General features: G+C 51.9%; 1 protein-coding gene and 1 non-coding gene across 9 annotated transcripts; both read left to right on the forward strand.

Moving 5' to 3' along the window:
- Positions 1-4,977: 4,977 nt before the first annotated feature.
- LOC113833222 lies at positions 4,978-5,081 on the forward strand. Its single transcript, XR_003480791.1, has one exon. It is a non-coding gene; the product is annotated as a U6 spliceosomal RNA (small nuclear RNA).
- Positions 5,082-9,317: 4,236 nt separating this feature from the next.
- Positions 9,318-21,428, forward strand: Adamtsl4 (ADAMTS like 4). 8 transcript variants are annotated; one of them, XM_035451018.1, is made up of 19 exons: positions 9,318-9,544; positions 10,456-10,589; positions 11,921-12,016; positions 12,370-12,427; positions 12,740-13,077; positions 13,206-13,827; positions 14,002-14,104; positions 14,978-15,114; positions 15,898-16,102; positions 16,320-16,492; positions 16,614-16,725; positions 16,826-17,011; positions 17,179-17,308; positions 17,587-17,791; positions 18,070-18,246; positions 19,667-19,870; positions 19,973-20,152; positions 20,393-20,537; positions 20,675-21,428. In XM_035451018.1, the coding sequence occupies exons 3-19, from the start codon at positions 11,997-11,999 to the stop codon at positions 20,809-20,811; spliced, it is 3,132 nt and encodes a 1,043-aa protein (XP_035306909.1). In that variant the 5' UTR covers positions 9,318-9,544; positions 10,456-10,589; positions 11,921-11,996; the 3' UTR covers positions 20,812-21,428. The 8 variants fall into 8 exon arrangements, 6 of the variants coding, with proteins under 6 accessions (XP_035306909.1, XP_027249446.1, XP_027249444.1 ...); XM_027393644.2 differs by lacking the exon at positions 9,318-9,544 and adding an exon at positions 9,641-9,740; XM_027393645.2 differs by lacking the exon at positions 10,456-10,589.
- The last annotated feature ends 871 nt before the right edge of the window (positions 21,429-22,299 follow it).

Raw genomic sequence — 22,299 nt, forward strand, 5'->3', positions numbered from 1 at the left:
GCCACCACCAGGCATAAGACAGGTAACTTTAAATAGCATATCAGCTAAAAATAATTTCTTTCTTTTAGCATCATTAACAATAACATTGTGCTATTTTTGTATGTGACTACAGCTTTCATACACGTGCTTTCTCGTTTAGTTTTTATGACAACCTATGAATAGATAAGCTGGGTTCTTAGTGCAGACTTCACAGAGAGGAGAGCTGAAGCTTAATTTGCTCAAGGTCGCATGCCTCTCAGAAGGCAAAGCTGCCTCTGGTGCACTTTCCCTGTGTCTCCAGGCCCTCTGCCCATCCAGTAGCAACAGTCTTGGGTCCTACTGTGCGATTCCCAGCCAGATAACCACATCTGTGGCTACTTGGTACCTAAGACCCTAAGGACAGGGCTCCATGATGGCTGTGTCTGAGGGAGGGGGGTCCCTAGTTACTCATTCTCCTCCCTTATAATAGCTACCATTTGATCAAATATGTAGAATGGGGGATGAGAGGTTTTGTTTGTTTGTTTGTTTGGTTGGTTTTTTTTGTATGTTTGTTTGTTGTTTTTTGTTTTTTTGTTTTGTTTTGTTTTTCGAGACAGGGTTTCCCTGTGGCTTTGGAGGCTGTCCTGGAACTAGCTCTTGTAGACCATGCTGGTCTCGAACTCACAGAGATCTGCCCGCCTCTGCCTTCCGAGTGCTGGATTAAAGGCGTGCGCCACCACCACCCGGCTAGAATGAGAGATGTTTCTGCAGTCAAGAGCATTTGTTCCTCTTGCAGAGGACCTGGGTTCACTTCCCAGCACCTCCATGGTGGCCAACTCCAATTCCAGGGCATTCCTCTTCTTAACTCCCTGGGCACCAAGTACACATCCATGCAGGTAAAACACTCACACATACAATAAATACATACATTTTCAAAAACCTGTAAAATGGTTATGTCAAGACAATACCAAAGAACATCACCTGAGAAACCTTTCCAATCAGCAGAGAACATTCTAGAAGCCTAATACAGAAGCTAGATCTAATTAGTGGTCCTGTTTCCCAAGCAGAGATGTAGGGAGATTTATAGACATTCAAACATACTTAACATAATTATCATAGTACTGATGACTGCATAACCCTAATGCCTCTCGAAGTCATGTCTGATCAGTTCGTCCAATCCCATAGGTATGTGCTTCCTGTTTGGAGAGCCCTGAACAGCAAGCAGACACACATAGCATGGGGACCCCTGGGCTTGGCTGGGAGACAATAATCAAATCAGGAAATGTTCTGATTTTGGAGATTCTGACTAAGTTTGGAGTTCACAGGGCACAGGTCTGAGAGTCCAGAGTGCCCAGCCACATCTCAGTCTTCATCTTACCCAGTAGGTCATGTCCTGTTTCTTCATTGTCTCAATACCCAAGAACCAGCTCACCCATGATGGCAAGAGACAACAGCCAGAAAGTGCTGGAATGTAGCCAGAGCTGTTTAGGCGGTGCTCAGCACGTCTTGCTTATGGGCTCATCCAACAGCATGTAATGAATACCTACTATGTGCAAGGTAAGGTGGGTAGTCACAGAGTACACGTGGTAGAGTGTCCACCTTCTGGGCACCTGGGATGAGAACGGGAGGTGGAAGTTCCCTCAGGAACAGTGTGGGAGTGAGCAAAGCCAAGTCAAAGTTTAAAGGTCAGAAGGGCATCATCAATGAGAAAGGACAGTGTGGGACAATGTGACAGACCAGGAAATGATGTCTAGAGACCAGCCAGGCGTGTAACAGTTGTGAATGGAACAGAGATGAGTAAACCATGAATCTGAGGGGAGGAAAGACAAAGGCCAGACGTTCAGGAAATGGTTGCCATGACGACACACCAGAGACAGACAGCTTCGGATTCCTTACTGGGTTCTGCCTTAATACACTTCCTTTAAGGACAACATGTCACAGCATAACTCAGTTTAACATGCTGTTAAGTCAACACCCAACCAGACTTAACCTTATTATGTAGCCCAGGCAAGTTGGGACCTCAGTCAGTGCAGGGATTAGATACTCTGGGCAAGAAAGAATCTTTTGAGTAAATTTATCAGAATCTCTCAGTTTTCCTGTACACAAGACACATAGGTAACAGTGCTGAGATAGCCCACACCTGTAATCCCAGCACTGGGAGGGTAGAGACAAGGACATCAGGGATTTAAGGTCATTCTTGTCTACACAGCAAGTTTGAGGCCTAGGACAAACACATACTCATGGATAACAGTACCTGACTAGAAATACAAGGAGAAAGGGCCCAGGATTCGACTCAGTGCCGAAGAGCACTGGCTGCGCTTCTGAGGGACCCAGGTTTGATTTCAAGCATCCATGTGGCTGCTTTCTGTAGCTTTAGTCCCAGTCTGCCACCCTCCTCTGGCTTCTTCAGGCACCAGGCATACACATAGTGCATAGACAACATGCATGCAGACAAAACACCCATACACAGAAAATAAAAATAAGGAAATCTTAAGAAAAAGAAAGCCGAGAAGGAGAATGAGGGGTTGCAAACTGGTTCTCTTTGTAGTTGTAAGATTTGAGGGAAATCTACTGGATTTATTTGTCTTTTCTTCTTCTTCCAGAAGCAGGGTTTCAGTTTTTCAGGGTGTTCTCAAGCTTCTGAGCTCCCGTGAAGAAGGGCACCTGCAGGCCATCATAGTTGGCTTTGGGACTTTCTGTTTGTGTATCTATAAATAGACTAACAGTCCCCATCGTACTGGGCTACAACTAGGACAGAATTACATATGTGTACAAAATCCTCGCAACCGCCCCAGGCAGAGTACATGCTGTCTGTCACTAAATTATTGCTTAGGTGCTGGGGGTCAAACCCAGGGCTTTGATGGGGACTTGCAAAGCCCTACCACTCAGCTTGGACACTGAGTATACCCTGAGAGTGTGCTGGGTCCCCCCCCCCAATTAAAGCCCTACCTATCACATATCCTTTCTGCTCCCCCTGAATGGTGAGGCCTTCCATAAGGTGTCATCAGAGTCTATCGTATCCTTTGGGATAGGGCCTAGGCCCACCCCCGTGTGTCTTGGCTCAGGGAGTATCCCTCTATGTGGATTGGGCTCCAAAGTCCACACCTATGCTAGGGATAAGTACTGAACTTCTACAGGAGGTCCCGTAGATTTCCAAGGGTTCCTCGCTGACACCCATGTTCCTGGGGTCTGGATCAGTCCCATGCTGGTACCCCAGCTATCAGTCTGGGGACCAAGAGCTCCCCGGGTGTGCTGTTTTTATTATTAAGATTTATTTTTATTTTATGTTTGAATGTTTGCCTGGATGTATGTAAATTCACCATATGGTGTCTGTGCCCACGGAGTCCAGGAGAGGGCATGGAATCCCCTACACCTGGGGTTGCAGAGAGTTGTGACTACCACGTGGGACTGACCCTGGTTTCAGGCAAGAGTAGCCAGTGCTCTTAATTGTCAAGCCACCTCTGGAACTCATTATTGAACCAGTATGCTCTGGGTTTTTAAAAATTATTTTTTCTTAGCCAGGAGGTGGTGGTGCATGCCTTTAATCCCAGCACTCGGGAGGCAGAGGCAGGAGGATCTCTATGAGTTCGAGGCCAGCCTGGTCTACAGAGTGAGTTCCAGGACAGTCAGGGCTACACAGAGAAACCCTCTCACCCAACTTCATTTCTTCTTCTTCAGATTTATTTTCTTTCTAATTATGTGTGTAGTGTGTGTCTGTGCACGCATGTAGGGTTGTGCCCGGGTGAGTACAGGTACCCTCAGTATCCAGAAGAGGGTGTTGGATTCCTTAAAGTTACAGGAGATTGTGAGCTGCCTGATGTGGGTGCTGGCCATTGAACTCAAGTCCTCTGCAAGAGCAGTGTGTATTCTTCTCTCTCTCTCTCTCTCTCTCTCTCTCTCTCTCTCTCTCTCTCTCTCTCTTTTGGTGGTGTGTGGGGGGAGCATTGAGACAGGGTTTCTCTGTGTAACCCTAGCTGTCCTGGTAATAAGGCTGGTATCAAACTCAGAAATCTGCCTGCCTCTGTCTCCTAAATCTTGGGACTAAAGGCCTGTGTTACCACACCTGGCTTCCCTCCCCACCCCCTGAGACAGGGTTTCTCTGTGGCTTTGGAGCCTATCTTGGCACTCGCTCTTGTAGACCAGGCTGGCCTCAAATTCACAGAGATCTGCCTGCCTCTGCCTCCGGAGTGCTGGGATTAAAGGCATGTGGCACCAACGCCCTGCCACACCTGGCTTTTTTTTATAACCTTGCATATAACACCTTTGGGGTAGGGTCTGGAAAGCATACACAGACACATACATACACACACACACAAAAACACACACACACACCCCACGCATGCACACACACACTCACACAAACATACACACATATGCACACACATACACATATATACACATACACCACATACACACACACACACACACACACACACACACACACATGCACACACAGCATCTATACTAGAATTTTAGATGACTTAATCTTGTGTAGGTAGCCAAGCTTTGACTTCATGACTGACAGCCATGTCACACCCAGCAGACAGCATTTCACTGCACTACTCCCTCTCCTCCTGCTGGAGCCCTGGTTGGAGGGACAGCTTAATAAAGATGAGACATGTAGTGCTGAGCCCTCACTCAGTCTCCCATCCTCAGCACCTTGGCCAGGTTTATCTCTGCACTGACATCTGCCTACTGCCGTTGATCCACTGATCTCTGACGAAGGCTGAGATCAGCCCAAGTCTGTGTGCGAACATACAACTCCAGAGGGCAATTTGACAGCATGGCCATTTAGCAGAATAATAAGAGCAGGCTCCACAGCAGGGCCTGTGGCCTCCTGGATGCATGGTTTTTCCACCAGGAAGCTGTTATTTACCCTGCTGTTGCACCTGTAGGCAGAGCTGGCCTGGCATGTAACATGCAGACTATGCATTCGGCACTGGGCACACTGATGTTGTCTCTGCCCTAGAAGCCTTCGTGGCGCTATCTGAAAGCTCGCCAGCAAAGAGAGGACTTTCCGTGCTCACTTCGGCAACACATATACTAAAATTGGAACAATACAGAGATTAGCATGGCCCCTGTGCATGGATGACATGCAAATTCATGAAGCATTCCTTATTTTTGAAGAATAAAAAAAGAGAGAGGATGTTCTGTTTTGAACACAAAGTCTGATTTGCTTTTGTTGTCTGTTTGTGCCTATCATGGTATAAGACAGCCTTGGTTAGCCTGGCTATGTTATATATTTGGATCTTCCTGACTCCAGTTTCCAAATGCTGGGATTACAAGCACAGTACCATGCCCAGCTTGGTCAGCACTCTTTGTCTTCTATTTGTCCCTGCTCCAGAGATGCTTTTGAGTGAACATCTACTTCTTGCATAATTTCCTTAGCTTATTCTTTAAAGACAGGGTCTCATCTCTAACCTGGGCTGGCCTGGAACTCACTGTGTAGCCTAGACTGGTCTTGGAGCAATCCTCTTGCTTCCAACTTCCAAACACTGGGATAGCAGGCATGAACACTAGGCCCAGCCCTTTTCTGTTTCCTTTTTTGGTTTTTCAAGTCAGGGTTTCTCTGTGTAGCTCTGGCTTTCCTGGAACTTGCTTTGTTGACCAGGCTGACCTTGAACTTACAGAAATCTACCTGCCTTTGCCTCCTGAATGTTTCGATTAAAGGAGTGTGCCACCATGTCTGGTTTAGGCTCAGCCCTTATGTAATCTTTCTAAAAAAAGAAAAGAAATAAAGAAAAAAAACTTTTTATGTTCAAGATGGGATCCACAAATTTAATCTTAGCCTTCATCAGTTGCTGAGGCATTGGAAAGTTCCCTAGACCACCAAGTCCAGGGAGGTGACAGCTGTGGATCTCTTTGGTGCTTGGCCATCTCTTAATGGAAAGGACTATTTGTGACCTTCAGCTCTCAGCAGTTACAAATGTCAAAGGCAGGACCTTCCTGACTCCAGCAGCTCCCCTTCAGTTGGTAAAGCCTGCCTGTCCTGCAGTTAGTGTCCTCACAGGTAAGGGGCTGGGACAGTCAGGGTCCCCACTGAAAGAGCCTGTCCTCAAACCCTTTCCCCACCCTGTACCCTGAGGGGAGGCAGAACTTTGATCCTCTGCCCTTGCTGCAGCCTGGGCAAAGGGGCTTTCCCGGAGAAGACAGCTCTATAAATACTTCTCCAGGTCAGGACTGTGTGTCCACAGAAGTCCTGGAGAAGCCACTCCTCCAGAGATGGCATTAACCATTGCCCTCCCAAGCTCTTCAGGAAGGAATGCAAACCCAGGATCTGAGCAGTGTTAAGGAGAAGCTCCAGTGGAGGCTGTTGTCATGTTTTGTGATAGCTTTGTGGGTTTTTTGATTTGTTTTTGGTAGTTTGTTTGGTTGGTTTTTGGTTTTGGGTATTATTTTGTGGGTTTTGTTTTTTGTTTTGTTTTTCCAGAAAGGGTTTCTTTGTGTAGCCCTAGTCTTCCTGGAACTTGCTCTGTAGAGCAGGCTGGCCTCGAACTCACAGTAACCCACCTGCCACTGCCTTCGCCTCCAATTTCTGGGATTAAAGGTGTGCACCACCATCATCCAACACACTTTATGTTTTTAAAGTTTGTTTTGGGTGTTTTTAGTGACTTGTCAAAAATTCTAAATTAGAGTATTTTATAATTCAATAAAAATTAGGGTAGGGGGCTCGGCTGGGAAGATAGCTACCTTTAATAGTGCAGGCCTTTAATCCCAGCACTTGGGAGGCAGAGGCAGGTGGATCTTTATGAGATTGAAGCCAGCCTGGTCTACAGAGTGAGTTCCAGGACAGCCAGGGCTATACATAGAACCCTGTATGTATAGAACATAGAATCCTGAAAAAAAAAAAAAAAAGAGTGCTTATTGCTCTGCAGAAGACCTGAGTTCAGTTCCCAGCTCCCAAATCATGCAACTCACAACTACCTGTAATTCCAATTCCAATTCTAACAGATCTGACACCCTCTTCTGGCTTTCATGTGCGCGTGCGCACGCACGTGCCCACACACACACACACACACACACACACACACACACACACACACACAAACTAAACAAATCTAAAATAAAAAAATCTTTAAAATTAGCTCAAGGTGATTCATTAAAAAAAAAATACTAATTTCACCAGTCGTTGGTGGCGCATGCCTTTAATCCCAGCACTTGGGAGGCAGAGGCAGGCGGATCTCTGTGAGTTCAAGGCCAGCCTGGTCTCCAGAGCGAATGCCAGGATAGGCTCCAAAGCTACACAGAGAAACCCTGTCTCGAAAACCCAAAAAAATTACTAATTTCGATTTATTTATTTAATCTTTTTTTTTTTTTTTTTTTTTTTTTGGTTTTTTGAGACAGGGTTTCTCTGTGGCTTTGGAGGCTGTCCTGGAACTAGCTCTTGTAGACCAGGCTGGTCTCAAACTCATAGATATCTGCCTGCCTCTGCCTCCTGAGTGCTGGGAATAAAGGTGTGTGCCACCACCGCCCGGCTCTATTTAACCTTTTTTAAAAAATAGAACTGGAGAGATGGTTCAGTGGTTAAAAGTGCTTACTTACTGCTTGTGCAGAAGACCCAGGTTTGTTTCCCAACAACCACCTGGAATGTGCCATGGGCATGCCTGGTGCCCAGGGAGGTCAGAAGAAGGCATTGGATCTTCTGGAACTGGACTACATTTGTGAGCCACCTTGTGGGTGCTGGGAATGGAACCCAGTGACCTTGCAAGTACTCCAAACCTCTTTTCCCTTTCTTGAGCCTCCTTCTCCAGGGTGGCCTTGAACCCACAATGCTTCTGCAGGCCCCAGCCTCCTTAATGCTAGGATCACACTTATTGCCACCAATTCACATATTTCTTGTAACTCTGCAAACCATGATACAGAGCCTGAAAAATAAAAATGTGTAAGCAGCACTTGTCCTGAAGGAATGTAGGGATTTGTTGAGAAAACAAAATATGCAGGTTAAATTTCAAATAAGGTTAAAAATCCTGGCTTATCCCAACACTGTAATCCCATGCTCAGCTGGCTGAAGCCAGAGTTCAAGTTTGGGGTCAGCTTGGGCTACACAGTGAGTTCCCATCAACCTGTCCTATTGTTATCACAGGGCCTGTCTCAAAAACAAACAGTAGCATTCTGCCTTTTTCAGGGCTGGGAATGGAAACTGGGCTTCCTGCGTGTAAAGCTCACTAAGTTACATCCCCAGCCCCAGGACTGTTTTATAGACACACCCATCATCTTTGAGATAGCTCCTGCGTCCACAGAGCCCCATATTAACTCCAAAGTGGTCAATGTTCACTGGCAGGGTCTGTGCTATTAGACTGAGCACTTTCGGGATGGAGACTAACTTCTATGCCCTCAGCAAGAGCTATACAAGAAGTGTTAGGCGGGGCACCAAGGGCCTCTGTTGTTTTGTGGGGTCACAAGACAATGTTGCTAAAACTTCTATATTTGTGTGTTTTGACATTTAGGTTGTGAACCTGGCCTTTAATGGCTGAGTCATCTCTTTAACCTTGATTGGGTGTTTTTGCTTTATTTTTTTAGATTTTTCAAGACAGGGTTTCCCCTGTGTAATAGCCTTGGCTGTCTTGGAACTTACTCTGTAGGCCAGTCTACCCTAGAACTTGCTGCGTTTCCTAGGCTGGTCTTGAACTTGCAGTGGTCCTCCTGCCTCAGTCCACCAAGAACTGAGATTAGAAGCATGCACTACCATGCCCAGTATGTTTTCAAAAAAAATTTACAAGGTTGGACTGATATGGTGGTGTACGACTTTAATTCCAACACTTCCAGGAGCAGAAGCAGGTGGATCTCTACATAGTGAGGTCCAGGTGGCTCAGGACTTAATAGTAGGACCCTGCCTCAAAAATAAACAACCAAGCCAGGTGGTGGTGGCACACACCTTTGATCCCAGCACAGGCAGAGGCAGGAGAATCTAGTGAGTTCGAGGACACCCTGGTATACAGAGTGAGTTCCAAGACAGCCAGACCTGTTACAAAGAGAAACTCTGTCTCAGAAAAACCAAAACGAACAACAACAGCAAAATAAATAAACAAACAAATAAACAAACATCTACCTACGAAAAGACGTACAAGCAGAATATAAATAGAATAAAAAGCATAAAAAGGTAAAACTCTTTCTCATCCCTTCTTCTTCACTCGGGCACTCCTTCTGAGTCATTATTCCACATGAAGATGGACAAACATTTCCAAGCCTAATATACACATCAAAGTCTCCCATTCTACAGACGACACTGCTGCCGCACTGATGTTGAAGTGCTAGTGAAAGACCACAGAGCTGGCAAGCTCTCGAGCTGAAATTCAAATCCAAATTTGTCTGACTCATAATTCAACGTGCATTCCTTCCGCTAAGCTCCGGGGTGTAAAATTTTATGGATGAAGAAACCGAGGCTCACAGACATCCTCGGCCATCAGAGCCACACGGTTCACTGCCCAGCATGGGAAAAGAGGAGGAGATGGCACGGGCTGCGTGGAGGAGAGGGCCTCGGCTTCGGTGGATCTCAGCTTGAGGAGGGCCACATGGGTCCAGTTTGTAAATCCCCCTTGCCCGTGCTCTTCGTGTACAAGCTCCACCCGAAGGCTGCTCTGACAGGGTCGGTGGGGTCCCAAACCCTGGGGTGGGGGCGGGAACGATGCCCGCATGGCCTCTAGCCGTCGGGGGCCGGCGCGTGGCGGGCGGGGCGCGGGCGGCACGGGGAGGAGCCTGCCGCGGGCGGGCGGCGCTGTCCCCGGGCTCCCGGCCCTGGTGGCGGCCGAGGAGGGCAGCTGGAGAGAGCGGGCGCAGAGAAGGTAGAGCCTCCCCGACCCCCGCCTGGGCTCTGATGGTCACGGAACAGCGGACCCTGGGCCGAATTCCTGGGGAGGGGGTCTGGTCCCATTACCCGGGCGAGGGCTTGAGCCAAGATTCCTATTAAGTCACATAGTGAAGTTGGAAAACATACGGGACCTCCCTGCAGCCGGCGCCACCCGCTCCTCCCCGAGGGGCTTCGGGAGGATGCACCCCTACGCCTGACTCCGAGAACGCAGGGATAGGGTGTCCGGGAGGGATGCGGGTGGGGCTCTTCGCACAGCACAGCCTTTTGGGAGAGGTTGGGGGGAAAGACAGACACCTGTTGGGATGGAATTCTAACAGGACAGCAACTCCCCTTTGCCAGTCCAGCCCTTACTAGCGCTCCTTTCTTCCTAGCTCATTTGCCCGAGGCGAGCCCAAGGGTGAAGGGGTTAGCTCCATACAGGTCACTTTCCTTGCTGTCAACGGCCCAGTGTGGGGTGTGAGCAGGAGCAGCCTAGGCTGGTCCTTACCAGAGTCCACCTTGACTTCAGGGTGGCCACCTCCAACTTCTGTCTTCCTCACCCTTGGCACAACAAGCATGCATTTGTGCCGGGAGGGGGAGTCTCCTGCTTCCCTATGCAGGGGAGGGTGGGGTGGACTTTTCCAGAGAGGGAGCCAGGCCTGGCCCTGGCCCCAGGAGCTCTCATCACCCCCCACCCCTCACTTCTCCAGGGAGCTGCCAAAGCCAGCTCAGGACAGGATTATGTGTACTGGGTAGACCACGGAGAGGCAGCAGGGACAGACCTGGGGGAGCAGAGAGAAGCAGGAGGTGGAGAGGGGACCAGCATCGGACAAGAGAGAGACAGGTGGTGCCCATCACTCCTTCTTCCAACTTCGAGGGGTTGAACATGGCTCCTTTTCCACCAGGGCTGTTGTGGACCTCAGTGGCTGGCCCAGCAAGGGGAAGGAGAGGGCTCAGCCACTTTGTTCCTGTCTTCAAATTCCCAAGTTCTGGGGTCCCGGGAGTGGGGGTTTGGCTAGCTTTTGCTTTCCCTCTGTTCTTTGCCTGCCCTGAGCTGGCCCTGTGTTGGCCAGCAATGCTTGGATTCCTCTGGTGGTGCCATTTAGATCCAACAGAAACAGTGTTTTTCCTGGAAAGCAGAGTTGAGATGGGATGAGGGGTGTGGGTGGGAAGGGCCTCAAAGAGAAGGAGGGGGCTGGAGGACAGGGCCTTGGGAGAGACAGGCTATGGAAGCCCCTCTCTACAGCATTCAAGGCTAGACTTCAGGGTGGACTTCCCGGGTATACCAGAAGGCGAAGCTGGTGACTGGGAAGGATGAGCAGCTATGGCTGCATCTCTCTCCTTCCTAAGTGCCCAGCCATTTTGGCTGAACATCGGAAGAAAAAAAAAGAAGAAGAAGAAAACTAGCTGTACATGAACTAGGTTGCCACGAGCCAAGGCCTCGTGGATGCTGGCACCCACAGGGAGGTTAAGTCACCGCCTCTTCTCTAAAGATGAAGCCATTAGCCCACTTAGTTTATCCCTTGGACAAAAAAGTGCCTGTGGTCACCCAGATGTGCCTGGCTGTTCCTTCATAAGGAGCTTTATCTAAGAGAGGGAGAAAGGTCTGGGAGGCAGGTAGGAAACAAATACTCGGGTTTTTTATTTTTATTTTTACTTTTTTTTTTTTTAAGGGGGAAAGAGTTTTTTTTGTTGTTGTTGTTGTTTTTGTTTTTTTGTTTTTTTTTTTTTTGAGATAAGGGTCTTGCATCACCCAGGCTGGATCTTCTGCTCCCCGACTCAAATGGTGGGATTAAGGCTTTTGCCCCCACACTTGGTGTCAAGGGCCCTCTGGTACCTCATAGGGGTACCTGGCATAGCCTGCCTCCTCTAGGTCCTGGAGCTCTGGGAGGAAGAACCTCCTGGTTCCCCCTTCCTCCACCCTGCCCTTCCTCGGGCCTCCAGAGGAGCTAAGTCCATCTTGGGCCACAGGGAGGGAACTAAACTGAACTGGAAGGCTGAGGTCAGACCCCCACCCTTGACTCAGCAGATGACAAAGACAGTGTTCCTTATTGCTCCCACCCTTAGGTCCTAGAGGGGTGGACCAGTTTTCCCTCCACTCTGCTGGTGCTGTGCTGGGACAGCCCTTTAGTCTTCCGGCAATCTGCAGGGGTAACCACTGTGCTTCTTCCTCAGAGTATCCTCCGTGCCCAGATGCCAGAGTAGCTAACCTGCCCCTGCCTCCCAGCCCAGGGGCAGTCAAGGGAGAGCAATGGAGACCTGGCTGGGCAGGTAAGAGCAAGGGCTGTCAGTCTCTAATAGTAAGAGCAGGGAAGGGGCCCGGCAGTTGTGGCACACACTTTAAACTTGGGAGGTAGAGGCAAGTAGATCTCTGTGAGTTTGAGGCTAGCCTGGTCTACAGAGAGAGTTTCAGGGCAGCCAGGGCTACACAGAGAAACACTGTCTTGGAAAACCAAAAAAAGAAAAAGAGAAGGTAAGGGATTGTTAGAAGGGGCCTGGCAAGTGACAAGGAACTTCTGCTTCCTGAGAAGTTGGCAGCCAGGATGTGGGGAGCCTGGGTGGGGGAGGGCTATGTTGTAACACTTCTGGCTCCCTCTAAAGTCCCCCACCCCCTTGGTGTGCAGGCTCTGGTTATGTGTAATGCTGTTTCTGCCTCTTCTTCAGCTCTGCCGGAATCAGGAGGTGAGCCCTAGCTAAGTGATCGGCTGCTACCCTGCTCAGGGTCCCTCCACTCTACCCTAGCCTGCCCTATCGGGAGGCTTCACATTCCCACGGGAGACTTCAGCCCTGTGTACCAGGCTTGGCCCACCCATCTCCCTTGCCAATTTCCTCTCTTTTAGTCAAAGAACATACACACGCGCGCGCGCGCGCACAGACACACACACACACACACACACACACAAGGCTGGAGTCCAGCCCTACCGGTACATGTGACCTTGGACAACTAACAACCCTTGAACCTCGACACTAATTCTAACCTTTTCTCCTATGTAGCTCTTTGGACCTTCTCTTCAGACACCAGCAGAGGAGGGCCAGGCCCCTGAGGGCCTCTGGGGACATTGGGGCCGGTGGGCCTCCTGCTCCCAGCCCTGTGGGGTGGGAGTGCAGCGCAGGAGCCGAACATGTGAACTGCGCCCAGGCCTACCCCTCCCTCCCCGACCCCCAAGACATCCAGAAGCCCTCCGGCCCCGGGGTCAGAGCTCTAGACCCCAGGTTTCCCGGGGTCCCCAGTCCCTGCACAGGCCACAGCCTCGGGGAAGGGGTGGCCCTCTTCAAGGTCCTGCTTCTCATCTGGGGAGAGAAAAGACCCAGGAGACTCCAGGGGCCCAGAGGTGAGGCCCTGAGGGCAGAGCCGAACAGGGAGGGGCACGGGGGCTTCGCCTCTGCAGGCTGACCTTCTAGGACATGGACTGGGGAAGACAGGCTAAAAGTCGACTCTGAGTCAGCACCATCCTCTCAGGTCCCGGGGTCGAGACCCTATCAAGCCAGGGATGTTTGGCTATGGGAGAGTGCCTTTTGCCTTGCCACTGCACCGGAGCCGCAGGCATCCCAGCAGACCCGAGCAACCCAAGAACTCTTCTACATGGGCAGAGGCCCTTCCATCCCAGCCTCCAAGCACAGAACTGGCTTCTGCAAACCACAGCTCTCAAATGCAGCTGCCTGAACTGCATGCCCCCTCCCGCTCCCCCGAAGCGGAAACCCCAAGGACAGGAAGCACTCAGATAGAGGTGCCCCCCAGAAGCAGTCCTGCTCCCTCTGACACAGGGATTCCTTCACCCATGTCCTTCTTTGGAGACAGTAGGTCTTTCCAGGGATCCCCTGGGCCACGAATGCCTACTTCCCAGGGTTGGAACAGTCCCCAGGGAACAGAGCGGCACCCTCATCCTTTCCCTTCTGTCCCCCGGAGTAGAGGCCAGCAGAGCAGGGGACACGGGAGACCTCGAGGGAGTTTTCACAGGTCCCCAGATGGCTGGCTGCCTCTGACAAGAGATTCCAGCCCCCTCTGGAGCCTTTTTGCTCCCAGTAGCCCTGTTCCAAAATGTTCTGGGGAAAATGAGCAGCTGAGAGCCTGCAGCCAGGAGGTGAGATCTCTGGGTCCCCAGCCTGAGTCCTCAGCTTGTGCTAAAGGTGGTGGGTCTATCTAACTTCAGGGCAGGAGCCTTGGTCTGTGGAGATGTCCCCAAGCCCCAGTCCAGCCCTGGCCTGCACCCCACGTTTCCTCTCCAGCGCTGATGTCTGTGTATCTGACTCCTCAGCCTTGCCCTCCTGAGCAGCCAGACCCCAGGGCCCTGCAATGTGCAGCCTTTGACTCCCAGGAATTCATGGGCCAGCTGTACCAGTGGGAGCCCTTCACTGAAGGTGCAGTTTCTAGTCCCCCTGGCAGGGTTGACTCAAGTTTGGGTGGCCCCTCTTTTCCTCCTGTGTCCTAATTCTCAGGACACATCAGAGACAAAGCAGCCTAGAGAAGGAGAAAAGCTTTCAGAAAATGATGGGTGGGTGGTCAGGACAGGAGACGGGCTGGGAGAGGGGGCTGTCTAGAGGTGCCCTTTGGCTGTGATCCGGGAGCGGGTGTGAACATGACTGGTTCACTGGTTCCAACAGAGAGCTACTATCTTTATGGTATCATAACAGTTGCTCCCAAGTTACTGTCCACTTGGACTTGGGTCCATGTCAGCTTGACACCAAGACAAACCTTCATGGGTTATGAACTCATAATCACAGGTGTCAAGAACCCTTTTAAGGAAAGGCAGGATGGCTCAGTGGGCAAAAGGAGATTGCCTCAAGCCTAATGACCCAAGTTTGGTCTCCAGACCTATCATGGAAGGAGAGAACCTACACCTGCAAGATGTTCTCTGACTCATACATGACTGACCATTCCTGTACACACTTAAAATAAGACAACAACACCACCAAAAAACAAACAAGGAACAAACAACAACAACAACAAAAAAAAACACACATACACACACAGTCAAAAAACAAAAAAACAAACCTTCTTGATGGCCAAGTGCAGAACTTCCCCCTTTTAGGAAAATAAGGTGAGAGAATCAGTAAAATTCATAAGTTTGAGACCACACAGCATAATAAAAACCCTAAGCGTGGGAACACCCCCCCTCCCAGCCTCTTCCTCCACAGCAGTTTCAGGGTGCTCCACATGCCATAAAGGCAGAATGCTGCCAGGGCTTCCTCCTTCAGGGACCCCAGCTAACTATCCTATATCTCATCCCTTAGTTCAGGGTTCCCAGCGCTGTGAACTGAACTGCCGCCCCCGGGGCTTCCGATTCTATGTCCATCACACCGAAAAGGTCCAGGATGGGACCTTGTGTCAGCCTGGATCCCTAGACATTTGTGTGGCAGGACGCTGCCTGGTGAGGGGGGTGCAGGGTGCTGGTGAGGGGGGTAGGACACTGGTGAGAGGGGCAGGACGCTGGTGAGGGAGGGCAGGGTGCTGGTGAAGGGGGACAGGGTGCTGGTGAGGAGGGCAGGATGCTGGTGAGGAGGGCAGGGTGCTGGTGAGGAGGGCAGGGTGCTGGTGAGGGAGGGCAGGGTGCTGGTGAGGAGGGCAGGGTGCTGGTGAGGAGGGCAGGGTGCTGGTGAGGAGGGCAGGGTGCTGGTGAGGGGGTAGGACACTGGTGAGAGGGGCAGGACGCTGGTGAGAGGGGCAGGGTGCTGGTGAGGAGGGCAGGACGCTGGTGAGGAGGGCAGGGTGCTGGTGAGGAGGGCAGGGTGCTGGTGAGGAGGGCAGGGTGCTGGTGAGCGGGGCAGGGTGCTGGTGAGGAGGGCAGGGTGCTGGTGAGGGAGGGCAGGGTGCTGGTGAGGAGGGCAGGGTGCTGGTGAGGAGGGCAGGGTGCTGGTGAGGAGGGCAGGGTGTTGGTTTGCACATGGGCACGCACACACACACCCTCCTTTAATTCATTATTACAACAGTGAAAACACCAGACTGAGGTGGCCAAAGGGAAGGTTCTTGCTGTCCAGCAAGGGGTGTGTTGTAGGAAGGATCCCACCAGACATGGCTATGCTTGGAGGAGCTCACAGAACATCTCACTTGTCAAGCAGGGCAGGGGGTGCGCTGGGGGCCCTGGGTGGAGTAGGGCCAGGTGTGAGGTGTGCCTGGCTTTTGTGTGGCCCCTGCCTCACCTCACTTTTCCCAGAGCCCCGGCTGTGATGGGATCCTTGGCTCTGGCAGGCGTCCAGATGGCTGTGGAGTCTGTGGAGGTGATGGCTCTACCTGTCATCTCGTTTCGGGAAACCTCACTGATCGAGGGGGCCCCTTGGGCTACCAGAAGATTCTGTGGATCCCTGCAGGAGCTTCCCGTCTGAAGATTTCCCAGCTCCGACCCAGTTCCAATTACCTCGGTGAGAAACTGGCCCTCAGTCCTAAGTCTTGGTCCACCCTGTTTCTTTGATCTGCCTTCCACACCCTCTTCAGCACAGCCAAAGGCCAAACAGGAAGAGTTTGGTGGCCTTCTCCCAAGCCTGGTGGAGAGGGTGAGGAAGGTGGATGGCTGAGGTCCCTAGGCTTTGGGCAGGTGGAAACTACACCACTGTCACTCAGCTCAGGTCTGTCTTTCAGCACTCCGAGGGCCAGGGGGCCGCTCCATTATCAATGGAAACTGGGCTGTGGATCCTCCAGGGTCCTACTCGGCCGTCGGGACTGTCTTCCAGTATAACCGTCCTCCTCGGGAGGAAGGCAAGGGGGAGAGCATGTCAGCTGAAGGCCCTACCACCCAGCCTGTGGATGTCTATGTGAGCCTGAGGCAGGAGATGGGGCTGTTGGAGTGGGAGGCCCCTTAGGGCAGAGCAGTGGGGGTCAAATAGGGGGAAAACCTGGTGTATGCCCCAAACATTTGTTATTTTCTCTCCTCAGATGATCTTTCAAGAGGACAACCCAGGTGTTTCTTATCAGTATGTCATTGCTTCCCCTCCTGCAGTCCTAGAGAGCCCTTCCACGAAGCCTCCAGCCTTCCAACTTCAGCCTGGTAAAACTAGGATCCTCAGACCAAAAGAGGAGGGCGCGGCTGTGAAGGGGCTCCGGGGTTGCAGGGCGGCATCTGACCTGGCCCCTGGACTCCCTTGCAGAGATGCTGAGCGGGGAAGCCCTACTTGCTTCAGCTCCTCGCCCAGTTCGGGCACCAGGCACCCTCCAGCGTCAGGTGCGGATTCCCCAAGTGCCTGTTGTGACTCACACCAGGACATCCCTGGGCACTGCAGCGGGATACTGGAAGCAGGTGGGGCACTCTGAGTGTTCGGCATCCTGTGGCAAAGGTGAGACTTCATGTCTGTCTTGCTGGCACCTCAGCCCAAATCCCTACTCTGTGTATCTATATAGTCTATATCCTGGATCGTGGGTCTGAACTGGACCGTGTCTGGAACCTCACTGGAACTGGGCTCTGAGCTCCTGCCTCCCTTGGCTGCCCTCTTATTCCCTTCAGGTGTTTGGCACCCCATTTTCCTCTGCATTTCCCGTGAGTCAGGAGAGGAGTTGGATGAACAGAACTGTGCCATGGGTGCCAGACCCCCAGCTTCCCCTGAACCCTGCCATGGGCCCCCGTGTCCCCCATAGTGAGTATGGTCCACAGGGAAGGTTAGATACTTAAAACACAATGGCCCTGGACTTGCTCCCACCCTCAGGCTCTTACCTGGACTCTGTAGCAATATCATAGTTCCTGGCTGCAGAGACATTAGATTAGAAAAGGTTGACACCCACCCCCCTCAACTGTAAGGAAACCCTGGCAGCTTCCTTCCCAGCTAGAAATATGGCCCCTCTCCTCTGAAGGTCCCAGCCTGGCATGCCCACACGTTTCCACCCATCTCTCCCCCTGCCCTGCCTATGTCCACAGCTGGGAGGCTGGTGAGTGGACTTCCTGCAGCCAGTCCTGCGGCCCTGGCACCCAGCACCGCCAGCTGCTCTGCAGACAAGAATTTGGAGACGGTGGCTCCTCTGTGCCCCCAGAGCGTTGTGGACATCTCCCCCGGCCCAATGTCACTCAGCCTTGTCAGCTGCACCTCTGTGGCCACTGGGAGATTAGCTCCCCCTGGAGCCAGGTGAATGGGTGAAGGCGAGGAGGACCCTTGAGAAGTGGACCCCAAAGAGCTACAGCAGTGACTTTTCCACCATTTTCCTTGTCATCAGAAACTTTATTAACAAGGCCTACATATAGCCCAACATTATTCAGATAGATGCACTGGGGTTGGCAGCCTGGAGCCCTGTGCTCCGCTCCCTCAGTCTGCAAAGCCCTGGTTATGTAGGAAGGCTGGAGGATGAGGGTAGGAGGACTGGAGGACGATGGCTGATGCCCAGTCTCTGTTCTCTCATCCTTCAGTGCTCTGTGCGCTGTGGTCGGGGTCAGAGGAGCAGGCAAGTTCGGTGCGTTGGAAGCAATGGTGACGAAGTGAGCAAGCAGGAGTGTGCTTCGGGCCCCCCCCCACCGCCCAGCAGAGAGGCCTGTGACATGGGACCCTGTACCACAGCCTGGTTCTACAGTGACTGGAGTTCCAAGGTGGGCCCCACACTTCTTTGTGCAAGTCAGGCTTTCCTGGTGACCATGTTCCAGGCCACCCTGGCACAGCCTGTCCAAAATGGATTGATAAGCTTTTGTTTTTCTTGACCTAGGAACTCAGAGATAAGTGAGTCATTTCACATCTGTCATTTTAGTACTTGGGAGGCTGGTGTGAGAAAACTGGCTCAAGTTCAAGGCCAGCCTGGATTACATAGTAAGTTCCAGGCCACATGAGATGTAGTAGAACCTGTCTTAAATAAATAAATAAATAAAAACAGGCTGGGTGAGGCAGTGCACACCTTTAATCCCAGCTAAGGCAGCTGGATCTCTGTGAGTCTGAGGCCAGTATTCTGGTCTACATACTGAGTTTTAGGCCATCCAGGGCTACAAAATGAGATTCTGTCTCAAAAAACAAAACAAAACAAAACAAAAAAAACACCACCACCACCAACAACAACAACAATAACAAAAAGTCCCAAACAAACAAAGAAACAAACAAACAAAAAAAAACAACGGGCTGGAGAGAACTCAGTAGTTAAGCCACTTCCTGCTCTTCTGGAGGACCTGGGTTCAGTTCTCAGCACCCAAATCAAGTGGCTTACTGCTACCTGTAACTCCAGCTCCAGGAGATCTGGTACCTCTGTGGGCATCTGTGGCACACACACACACACACACACACACACACACACACACACACACACACACACACACACACACACACGCAGGCACGCACGCAGGCACAATAACAAAGTAGAACAGTAGAGGGGCTGGCGAGATGGCTCAGTAGGTGAAGAGTACTTGCTGGGCAGGCCTGACGACCTGAGTGAGGAGGTCCCTGGAGGCTACAGTGGAAAGACAGCCCACTCCTATGCACCTGCATCACACGTCACACAGTAGCTGGATGTGGTGGGGAACACCTTTAATCCCATCACTCAGGAGGCAAAGGCAAGATGATCTTTGTGCGTTTGAGGACAGCCTGGTCTTCAAGAGAGCTCCAAGACAGCCAGAACTACATAAGAGAACCTGATTATTAAAGTAATAATAATAAATATTAATAATTACATAATACAGTAATTATAGAGTTTTACAAAAAATTAGGTAGGGTGCAACTAAGTTGGTAGTGTGCTTGTGTAGCACGTGTGAGGCCCCGCTTTTGATCCCCAGTATCACATAAACCAGGTGTAATGGCACACACCTGTAATCCCAGCACCCAGGAGGTAAAGACAAGACGATCAGAGATCCAAGGTTATCTCAGCTTCATACCAAGTTTAAGGACAGTCTGGAAACTGTCCAGCAGTCTGTCTCCCCTTCCAGGCTGGTACCCCAGGGCATTCCTGAACTCCTGGGATGTGGGCCCTGCCCACCTCAGTCCCAGTCACCAGCAGCCTCCCTTCACACAGGCCACTCTCCCTCTCAACAGTGCTCAGCTGAGTGCGGGACAGGAATCCAGAGACGCTCTGTGGTCTGCCTTAGGAGTGGGGAGACCCTCCAGGAGGACCAGGAAGCAGGAGCAGGAAGCACTGAGCATGGCTGCCCTCTCAGAAGCCGCCCTCCTGACATGCGCGCCTGCAGCTTAGGGCCCTGTGAGAGGACATGGCGCTGGTACACAGGGCCCTGGAGTGAGGTCAGCTGAGTTGAGGGTTTGGAGATGGGGGACAGGAGGGAAGTCAGTCCCCGTGAGTCCCGCATCGGGACTAAGAGTGGTCTCTCTTCCCTTCCCTTACAGTGTTCCTCAGAGTGTGGGTCTGGCACACAGCACAGAGACATCATCTGTGTGTCCAAACTGGGAGCTGAGTTCAATGTGACGTCTCCCAGCAACTGTTCCCACCTCCCCAGGCCCCCTGCCCTGCAGCCATGTCAGGGGCAGGCCTGTGAGGACCGATGGTTTTCTACTCCCTGGAGTCCGGTGAGTGCCTGGCTCCCTTGTCCTGCTCCACCTGGGCCTCTAACAAGAAGGGCTTTTCTCAGTGCACTGCCCTGGGCACCTCGGCTGAGCTCTCATGCCGTCCCACTTCCTGTTGACTAGGAAGACTGGTGGACCCTTTCTATTTGGGATTTTACAATGTCCCACCACTATCTTTCCGAGAGGGAGGGGAGCAGCCCTGGAAACTTTAGAGATTTGATCTGATGGGTATGGTCTCCCCAGTGTTCTCGCTCCTGCCAGGGAGGCATGCAGACGAGGGACGTCCAGTGCCTGAGTGCCAATCAGACTCTCAGCACCCGATGTCCTCCTCGCCTGCGACCTTCCAGGAAGCGGTCCTGTAACAGCCAACCCTGCAACCAGCGCCCTGGTAAAGAGCTTCCCGGCCCACCCGTAGTGGAGGGGATTTGGCTGGGATGTGGGCAGATGTGAGACGGGCTGGTGGGAATGGGTAACACTTGAGAGGGATGATGTCAGCGCTGCCTTGTGCCATTGACCTGTCTCCAGATGACCAATGCAAGGACAGCTCTCCACACTGCCCCCTGGTGGTACAGGCCCGGCTCTGCGTCTACCCCTACTACACAGCTACCTGCTGCCGCTCATGTGCCCACGTCCTGGACCGGTCCCAGCTGGAGCCTGCCTGAAATGGGTCCAAGAGATCCTTTCTTCATGGGTTTCTTATGCCACCACTGGCCACCCGCTGACTATCCCACTCTGTATCCTCTGGCTTTTCACCTGGTCTGGGTCTCACCAGGGATGTCCTCTAGGGGGAGAGGACAAGGTGACTGTTGACCTGCTGTTGGGTTTGCACTACAATGTGACACCCTGGGATGTGTACCTGGCCTGCCTGGGTGTTTGCCCCTGTGTATGTGTCACTTCCTCAAAAAAGCAAACTGAGGAAGAGGGGGAAGTGCACAACACCTGTTTCCCGGATGCCTTCTTTTTCCACGCTAGTCTGAGCTACATAGCATGTGCCCTGTAAGTTCCAATTTTATGTCCCAATCCTCATTTCCAGGCCAGGCCTCACACCATTAAGCTACCCTGTTGTTCCTACCCCTTCATCCCTCCCTCATTAGCTAGGGGACCCCTGCTACCCTACCTTGCCCAGGAAGGACCACACCTCTCCAGAGCAGGGACCAGTGTGAGGAGGATGAAAAAGAGAGATGTCAGCATTAAGACACCCTAGCCCCGGCCCCCACTTCACACTGGTGACGCCCATCCCAGAACTAATTTATTTTTTATTAAAGTTGATTGTGACAAACATTGCTCTTCATTATCCTCACGAGGACCCTGCCATCTGAGCAGTGCGCTGCCAGAATCTGGTGTGGGGAGGGACGGGAGGAAGGGTCGTCCCCAGGGCTGTGGAGGGTGCGTCAGAGCCGCCTGGCTCAGAGGCTGGGGATCCTGTGCGGCCCCAGAACTGCAGACGGCTCACTGGCCACTAGAGGCCACTACCTCTTCCCGTTTAGGGGTAGTGATGGGTGCGTGCTTGGATCACCGCAGAGTCTGTGGTGGGCTTTCGGGTAGGCTCTTCCGGTGGGTGGTCTGCAGGAACCCAGAAGGACTTTTCAATTCAGAGCCAAGCAGGCTGGCTCAGTGTACGTGTGGGGGTCCTCTCGCCTGGGCCTTGGCTTGTCTTCTTTTACCCACTTCCCTGTTCAATACTTGGCTTATTGCTTCCCATGGGTGCTCGTGGCCGAGACTTGCTCAGCAGAATCCGAGCCCAGCCTGGTTCCCCGGGACTGCAGGAGGAGGGGGGAGTGGCCAAGGCAGTACCGGATGTCCTGCCAGAGACACATTCCTCAGAGATGCCTCACTAGGCATCACTCCTTCCTCCTCCCCTCCCCATGTTTCTTTCAAAGTAAATAACTTTCTAAGGCAATGGGAAGGGGACAGCGTTTTCCACCGTGCAAACCGTTCCCGGACCGCTATAGTTCTGAGAGCTGAGTTCGTGCCTCTGGAGGTAGCTCCATCCCGCCCCTGCCTCTCCAGCACACTGAGTTTGGCCATTAGCAGAGGCCTGCAGACAGTTCCACCCGGTGACTGCTGTTTCCTGATCATGTCTAGATTCCCTAGAAGCAGGAGCTTCAACTGTAGCGAAGCCCTTTAGTTCATGGCTGTCCTGGGCTGTG

The sequence above is a fragment of the Cricetulus griseus genome (assembly GCF_003668045.3).
Source record: "Cricetulus griseus strain 17A/GY chromosome 1 unlocalized genomic scaffold, alternate assembly CriGri-PICRH-1.0 chr1_0, whole genome shotgun sequence".
Classification (NCBI taxonomy): domain Eukaryota; kingdom Metazoa; phylum Chordata; class Mammalia; order Rodentia; family Cricetidae; genus Cricetulus; species Cricetulus griseus.

Bases quoted from the DNA above. Each gene is read 5' to 3' on its own strand.
- Adamtsl4 (XM_035451018.1), top strand. From the start codon at position 11,997: ATGGAGACCTGGCTGGGCAG. The intron at 16,726-16,825 runs GTAAAACTAGGA...ACTCCCTTGCAG, and splicing joins AGCCTTCCAACTTCAGCCTG to AGATGCTGAGCGGGGAAGCC. The intron at 20,538-20,674 runs GTAAAGAGCTTC...ACCTGTCTCCAG, and splicing joins ACCCTGCAACCAGCGCCCTG to ATGACCAATGCAAGGACAGC.